We start from the raw sequence: 8219 nt of genomic DNA, 5'->3' as shown, positions 1-8219 counted from the left end.
TCGATTTGAACGGCGTTAGCAAGTCCGCGGCGCGGGCGCAAGGTACAGGGTCAATCACACTTAGCGTGAACATGGCTCGGCGTGGCACCGCGCTCCGCGCAGCGCCGCTTGCAGCGCCCGCAGGAAACGGCGGTGGATTATCGGGCAGGCGCAGAGAGCGCGATGGGCGGGGCCACCAGCGCGTCGTCTGCTACTGTGCGTCGTCTGCTGTCGTGTAGAGTGTCGCAGCGAAGAGCGCTTGCCTGAGGTGCTGACAGCAAACCGTCGACTGTTTAAGACCGATCAAAAAGCTCGTTACGCAGCACACACTTCTCTAAAACGGTAGCTCACAATTACTAAAACTCTCCCGGCGTGTAATAAGGCAATTGCATGGCTCTGACTTCATACTGTAGGAATGCGAAATGACTAGTGAATGGCAGCCGCATGCCGCGCTCCCTTCCATGCCTATCTCTCGAGAGCAGCGAGGGAAAAAAAAAGTTCGAATTGCTTCTTTGTTTTATTTCGAACGAGAACGGTGCATGAAACTATCACACGAAGCATGTTTATGTCCGAGTTGCACTACTGCATTTCAGTGGTCGTTACACGAGAATGTAGTCGACCTGAGTTTCCAGACTAGAAGCCACCATAGACAAGCAAATGGCCGAACAAAATATCTGCAAAATCATTACGCAACGCGGAGTGCCGCATTCTTCAAGTCATTGCGCTGTCTCGGCCGGGAGCCGGCACTAATGGTGAGGTTAGATCACTTTGAAAACCACGGTAGCTGCATGTAGCGCGCTTGCACGAAACAAATGCTAGGCGTAAGATGTGGCATAAAGAGACGTGGTGGTTATCGCTCTGATCGAGACCAAGCACCGCTGACGGCTGACCAGCCGAGTCAGCGCAATGAGCTGCAGAATGGCGCACTCGCGGAAAGATTGCGTGATGAGTTTGCAGAGATTTTAGGCAGTCATCGGCTTATCACTGGTAGCTTTCAGTCAGAAATTCCAGCCCCTAAATGCAGTAGCAGTTAATCTGTGAACACAGAAGCACGTCGTAATGTCTCGTGTCCCAGAGGAGCAAAGGGTACAAATTGGGGATAAGTGTGTGCTGCGTAACGAGCATTTTGATCGGTCTTAAACAGTCGACGGTTTCCTATCAGCACCTCAGGCAAGCGCTCTTCGCTGCGAAACTCTACACGACAGCAGACGACGCACAGTAGCAGACGACGCTCTGGTGGCCCCGCCCATCGCGCTCTCTGCGCCTGCCCGAGAATCCACCGCCGCTTCCTGCGGGCGCTGCAAGCGGCGCTGCGCGGAGCGCGGTGCCACGCGGAGCCGTGTTCACGCTAAGTGTGATTGACCCTGTACATATGCTGTATATTGGTTTCTCAATAGGTGTGTTGAATACTGGTCTCACGAGGCATTTCAACAGCCTGTATGCTTATACTCTATGGTCCAATCAAGATGATGCCATTTTATTTCATGCGTTTGCCTCCTTTTTGTTGTAATAGTCTTTAGTTACCCTCGTGTACATACGTGTGAATGCTCCCTTTGTGAGCAAATGTGTACGGCCCCTTATAACCCACACCTGTAAAAATCCCCAATTGGATTGACATCTTCAATCGTAATAAATATCAGGTTTTTCAGGGAAGACTCGAAAATTTTCAAAAATAGGCTTTTTGGGGTAAAAATATGGTTTTTGCGGCACATTATTACCAGTATCGCTGGACACCGGGAAGCCGGTTGTCTTAGGTAGTAAGCTGGTAAACTAATTTCTAACTTTTTAACTATCAGAGATAGGCAATTCGTTGCAATTAGAGATTTGTAGCCGGTCGTTAGTAGTAGCCATATCATTTTTTAGAATTTCTAAAACGCGATTACACTCGCTGCTGTGGCTCGACAAAATTTGGCTGCATCGTGCGAAAATACATTCGGTTTCGAAAGCATGCAGGCAAAGCAAGCCCTCCAGTGCATGTAACTAGTCGAAAAAGCCAAATTTTGTCGAGCCGCAGCCCCAAGGGTAATCGCGTTTTCCAAATTCTAAAATCTGATATGGCTATTACGACCAGCTACAAATCTCTGATTGCAACTAGGCGCCTAACTCTACTGATTAAAAAGTTATTTATTAAAAATTAGTAAACCAGCTTACTGAAGACAATTTACCGGCTTTCTGTTGTCCGCCAACACTGGTGATAGCACAAACCATATTTTTACCCCAAAAAGCCTATTTTTGAAAATTTTTGAAGGTGATTGCTGAAACGCCCGGTATTCAGGTAATGCTGCCTCCGCACCATTATGCTGTCACATTTATGAATCAGTAACTCAAGTGAGCTTTCCCTTACATTGTGCAATTTAATTCCAACCTAAGGATAGTTTCATACCACATTTCTCACTTGGTACCAAAAAAGAATACTGTGTTCAGTTGTACGTTAAATTTTACACTGCGAAGCGACCTCATGAGCAGTGTTTTTCCGAGTCACAACCTACAACCAACTTCAACATCATGACCTCTCCCATAGCAGATATAATATGAATAAAGGCTGTTCAGCTGAAATGGGAATCGTTTGAGCTGTTGTTGCGGTTGGTTCTAAAATTTGTGAGAAATCTGTTGTAAATTTAATTTTTGTTGCTAAAGTTTTAATTCACTTGTAGTCAATTAAATTTATATTGGGTCATATCAGTCAATAACATATTGACTTTTTAATGAGTCGTGAGAAATGGGCTGCAAATGGAATTTTTGTTGCTTGAGTTTTAATTCACTTGAAGTCAATTAAATTTATATTGGGTCATATCAGTCAAGAACTTATTGATTTTTAATGACATAGTGAGAAATCGATGTAAATTGATTTTTTGTTGCTTGAGTTTTAATTCACTTGTGGTTAATTAAATTTATATTGGGTCATATAAGTCAAGAACTTATTGACTTTTTAATGACATAGTGAGAAATCGATGTAAATTGATTTTTTGTTGCTTGAGTTTTAATTCACTTGTAGTCAATTAAATTTATATTGGGTCATACCAGTCAAGAACATATTGACTTTTTATAGACCAAAGTCATTAGGATTTGAGTATTAATAGACTTTTTATTGACTCAATAAATACTCTATAAACAGTTAATTGCATCTCAATGTTCATTTTTGTAAGGGGGGGTGCTTACTTTGAAGCATGCATGGAAACACACTGGACGGCGTTGCGGCCCAGCTTCGTAAAACGGAGCGGGACAGAAACGACGCGGCCGGAGACAAAGCCGCGAGCGCCCGAGGGTGCTGGAGAAGACGGTATGTACTAGTTTACTGACATTTTGTACGGGGCAAAGCACGGACACGGCCGCTCGATTACCCGTAGGAACGGCCTGCCGCGGCGCTGGCTAACGGGGCCTAGATGATAGCCACGCGAACAAGAAACTCTTGTGAAAGGATGAAGGTATCGGTCATGAAGTAATTGATTTTCTAAGGCAAATTTACCGGGATGATAGTCTAAATTACATGTGAAGGGACAAAAAGTACGATAACTGTCGAGGTACGCAAAGGACTAATGGAAAGTTGTCCTCTATCAGCGCTGCAGTTCTTGCTTTATATGATCAATACGGAAATAGGCCTACAAAAAGTAATCTAGGTTATAATCTGTCGCACAGATTAGGCGGAAAGGTCGTTGAGCAACGGCTCCCGGGTTTAATCTTTGACGACGTTATTGTAATGTTAGCAGATAGCCTGGAGTCGCCGCGGCAGGTAGTGGTTATGTCGGCTGCTGACCTGGAAGACGCGGGTTAGATCCCGGCCGCGGCGGTCGAATTTCCGTCGGGCGGAATACGAGAGGCGCATGTACTGTGCGATGTCAGTGCACGTTAAAGCACCAAGGTGATCTATTCCGGATCCCTTCACTAAGGCGTTCCTCATAGATTGGATCGCCTCGGGACGTTAAACCCTCCACAACCAACCCAGCAGAAAGCCAGGAAGATTTGCAAACTGGGGTGATTTGCTGTCGAGACGCTATACAGATTTCAGATTTAGCGCAACTAAGTGATATGTGCTGATTTTCAACGATATAACTTATCAGGCGATTACTACTCAACTCCATGAAATACCCAGAGTGGCCAAACACAAATACCTCGGGGTATGGGTAAACGAATGTAGATATACGTAAGAGCACGCACAATCCCGTACGGCAAATTGGCCAATACATTGGGGCAAACGGGCGAAGAGATGCCGGCGTAATGAAACACGCCAGGGCTTACTTTCGGGAATGCGGTTCAGGGCCTAAAGGGGTGATGTCTCTACGGAGACATCAAATTTTCGGTTGGCGTGTTCTTCGTTTCAAACGTTGCGCATTGCCCGAGGACGCGTGATACACGCTGCTGAATTTATATATGCGCGGTAAATAATATATTATTTTATCGTTTACATTGAGCGATTTCAGTTTCAGTGCGTAGGGTTCTGTTACGACGTCCTATCAGGGAACCCCGGTCACATGGGTTCCAAAAGATGTGACGCACGGATTACTGCGTCATCTGCTCTCGTACACATTTTGTGCATAGCAGCGCCTTTCGAAATCATGTGCCGGCAATCTTGGTCGATACTGGGACACGCTGGGAAAAGCCAAGCGAGCGAGGGACGACACCGAGTCCTGATATCAAGCGGCTCGCTTCAGCCAATCTGCGTCCACTTACCGCGTGTGCCAACGCGGTTTCTGCGTTGCATTTCGCTTTGCCACGCCAACGCTACGCGGACGTCTGTGTCGGTGGCCCGTAGCTACACAGCGCGTAAATCTGCGGATTCCCTGGTCACATTACACTTCACGATGCATCACTGTTCCCGCCGACGAATACCCGCCTCTGTCTTCGCCTCGCTCTGCCCGCACAGCCGCGCTGCGACACTGCTAAAGGCCGATTCACATGACGGTCCGTTCGCCCCCGTATCACGTGTTCATGCAACACTAAAAAGTGGCCTGCGATCCGATGGCGTTGAGTGGACGCGACGGACCAAAAGAGCAGACGACGCACTGGGTGTACCATAGTTCCCAGATTATTTTAAAGAGTGGGGCAGCGCTGGTCGAACACGTTTTTCCTCCAGATCTATGACTGTGCGATTAAATGAAAGGAAGATTTTTTTCAACTACACAGGAAGTAATGCGAAGTAATGGCCCGCTGCTAATTCTCGCGAAGGGAGAGGCACCTGAGCTCTTCCTTGCTTCACCAGTTCTATTCCCTCTCCAGGTGTGTAAACTGCACGCGCCACGAAAGTATTCGTTCTTCCGCGTACAAAAAGTAGACCCATAGTCCTTCAGAACCCAGAACCTTCTGGCCAAAGTTCGGGGGACCGATGCACAGAAAAGTTAACCCCTCTAAAGTCATTGAGCAAAGAAGGATGTCTGGGTCAGACAATGGACCATTTCCCAGTAACCCACCAATTTAGCGTTTCCGGTTTGGGTCGCCTAAGCTTCCTGCCGCCTTTTCTGCGAGAATTCTTTTACAACTGTAGGGTGGGGTTACTGGTTTCGCCTAGCAGGTAGGTGCGGTCGGTTAAAATGGCAGAAGTGGCTTGGCGCATCCACAGGACATTACTGGAAAAGGTCCATTGTGTTGAATTCTTAAGTAGGCTTAAGTAGTCCGTCCCCAAATAAAAGGAAAGAAATGAGCTCCTGCACAAGGCCTCATGGTTTGGACTTCTTCCCTTCTCCGCCTAGCCTTCCTTACATAGCTACAGAAGGATGTCTTCGACTGTAGTGCCAGCGTGTAGCTTATACCTGTACTACACGGATACGTTGGAATGGCATTCGAGTCGAACGACATTCGGAAAGGACGGACCCCCGCGGTGCTACACGACCGTTTCGAAACGCATTCGAAAGCTTCAGTATTCTGTCGCCATGCTTCAGGGGCGCTGCTGCCGTCAAGTTTTTTGAAAAGTATAGCAGCAACATTTAATTTGTATAGTTGCAATCCGTTAGAAAACTGCACCTTTCTGCAACAAAACGCCTTTCCCAAGGAAATTTTGTAGTTATCTCTTACTAAAAGCCTCTGTGTTAGAAAAGAGGCAAGAGTGCGCGGGCGTGACGTCATATATATATATATATATATATATATATATATATATATATATATATTTTTTTTTTTTTTTTTTCTGCGGTTTGTTGGCTACACTCGTCTAATTCACTACTGCGTTGCTCGTGCGGGTCGCTCGCTGTTTTCTGAACCTTTTGAAAATGAGTGACAACGAAGATTTTCAGATAGCTTTAGGGGTAGTTAACATCGTGCAGCTGGACTCTGAAATAGAAGCGGCAAAAGCGGAAGCCGACGAAATTGAGGAGCGGCTACATTTCCTCAACGGCATGATCATCGGAGCTGCCATGGCATTTGCACGAGTGGAAAGGAGAGTGTGGATGCTCCCTCGCAACGAAGTATGGTTCGAACGAAAGGCACTTCCGTGTGAAACGCGCTACGTTTCACTATATAGTTGACGAGTGCCGGCGGATGCTGCAGCGCATGGACACTAATATGCGCGAGGCTATATCTGTCGAGAAGTGGGTTGCCATCGGACTTTTCAAGTTATGCTTCTCGGGGGAAGACAGGACTGTCGCCCTCGTTTTCGGTGTCGGGCGGTCGTCGGTAAATGCAGTGTCCCACGAGTTTTCTTTGGTCGTCGTTGAAGTTCTCCATGCCGCCGAGATCCGGACGCTGTCTGCGCAAGGCATGGAGGAACCCATGCAAGAGTTTTTCGCCGAGTCTGCATTCCCGCACGCAGTGAGTGCCTTGGACGGGTGTCACTTCCCTGTGTCGCCGCCGGGAGAACACGCTAGCGACTACAAGAACTACAAGGGGTGGTAAGCAGTTTCTATAATTCGATCACATGTTAAAATGGATGATATTCGTTTTAAGAGGTTGTGATTGGATATGCAGCAGAGGCATACTTTTATGCCGCGTGGCTTCCTACTGAGTACCTGAATTAAAAGCTGTGTTTTATTGCCGCTAATTTGTGTGATACAAAAGCAGCGACAGCGCGTACAAACAAGCATCCTGCATCCTCAGTTCTTGCACTTAAGCTAGTTTACTCCTAGCACATCTTGATTTCTGTGGCATTGCTGACCCATGGCGTGCTGGGACTCTTTTGAGGAAGCAGTGGAGTAGAGGAGGGTGGGAGGGTCAATTTAACTCTGTATGGAATATTTTTAATTCAAAGAAATAGGGCTAATGTCGTGTCCTCGTACAAGGAGAGGGATGACGTCCCTCCCTCCCCTCATCTATTGGCCGTATATGTTTAATTTTCACCTATTATAAGTTGTTATATTTTCACTGTATTCATTTCACCTGTTCGCTTGTCCTAAAACTCGGCAGGTACAGCACAATCCTTCTGGCCCTGGCGGACCACCGATACCAGTTCATGTTTATAAGCGTTGGTAGGCCAGGACGGTACCATGACTCCTATGTGTACCACAGGTCAAGCCTGTCAGACATCGTCGATGGACCTCTATTTCAGCCGCCAGTTGCCATGATGAGTGGCATAGCAGTACCACCGCTGATTCTGTGCGACCAGGCTTTCCCCCTGACTGCCAACCTAATCAAGCCATTTAGCTACCGAGGGCAGCTGAACGAGGCAAAAAAGACGTTCAGCTATCACCTGTCAAAGTCCAGGCCAGGCGGATAGTGGAAAATGCATTTGACAGGGCGAAGGCGAGGTTCCGCTTTGTTATGAAGCGCATGGAGTGCACAGTTGAGAATGCTCGCCTTGTCATCCAGGCAAGGTTTGTCTTGCACAACGTATGCGATCATTTTCGAGATGAAGTGCTCCCACAGTGGCATGCTGAGGCTGAGGCTAACAGCATGGTTCTTGAACAGCGAACGCACACCACTGACGTTGTGCTAGGCACTGGACAAGCTGTTCGGGAAGAAATTGTAGAGTTTTATCGACAGCAGTAAATATGTTGTGCAGGAAACAAAACGTACAATACGCGTGTACTCAGGATATGAAGGACGCCGTAGTGAAGGTCTCCGGAAATTTCGACCGCCCGGGGTTCTTTAACGTGCACTGACATGGCACAGTACACGGGTCTCTAGATTTTCCCCTCCATCGGTATTCGACCGCCGCGGCCGGGATTGAACCAGAGTCTTTCGGGTCAGCAGCCGAGTGCCATAACCGCTGAGCCACCATGGCGGCTTGTTAGGGTGTGTGTGCTCATCAGTCTACCGGGGAAAGACAGGATTCATTGGCATGCTGTGAACACCCGTGTGTGTGTGTTGGGGGGGGG

General features: G+C 47.4%; 1 protein-coding gene across 1 annotated transcript; it reads left to right on the top strand.

The window, feature by feature from the left end:
- Positions 1-6447: 6447 nt before the first annotated feature.
- Positions 6448-7618, top strand: LOC149369848 (uncharacterized). Its single transcript, XM_089576600.1, has 2 exons — positions 6448-6797; positions 7309-7618. The coding sequence occupies exons 1-2, from the start codon at positions 6448-6450 to the stop codon at positions 7616-7618; spliced, it is 660 nt and encodes a 219-aa protein (XP_089432726.1).
- The last annotated feature ends 601 nt before the right edge of the window (positions 7619-8219 follow it).

Source organism: Amblyomma mixtum, chromosome 1 (assembly GCF_055824585.1).
Source record: "Amblyomma mixtum isolate Tamu chromosome 1, ASM5582458v1, whole genome shotgun sequence".
NCBI classification, from domain to species: domain Eukaryota; kingdom Metazoa; phylum Arthropoda; class Arachnida; order Ixodida; family Ixodidae; genus Amblyomma; species Amblyomma mixtum.
The sequence above is the reverse complement of the archived record's forward strand: the minus strand, read 5'-3'. Positions and strand labels throughout refer to the sequence as shown.

Excerpts from the sequence above, each read along its gene's own strand:
- LOC149369848 (XM_089576600.1), top strand. The coding sequence starts at position 6,448 with ATGCTGCAGCGCATGGACACTAATATGCGCGAGGCTATATCTGTCGAG. Across the intron at positions 6,798-7,308 it reads TACAAGAACTACAAGGGGTG|GTACAGCACAATCCTTCTGG; the intron begins GTAAGCAGTTTC and ends AAAACTCGGCAG.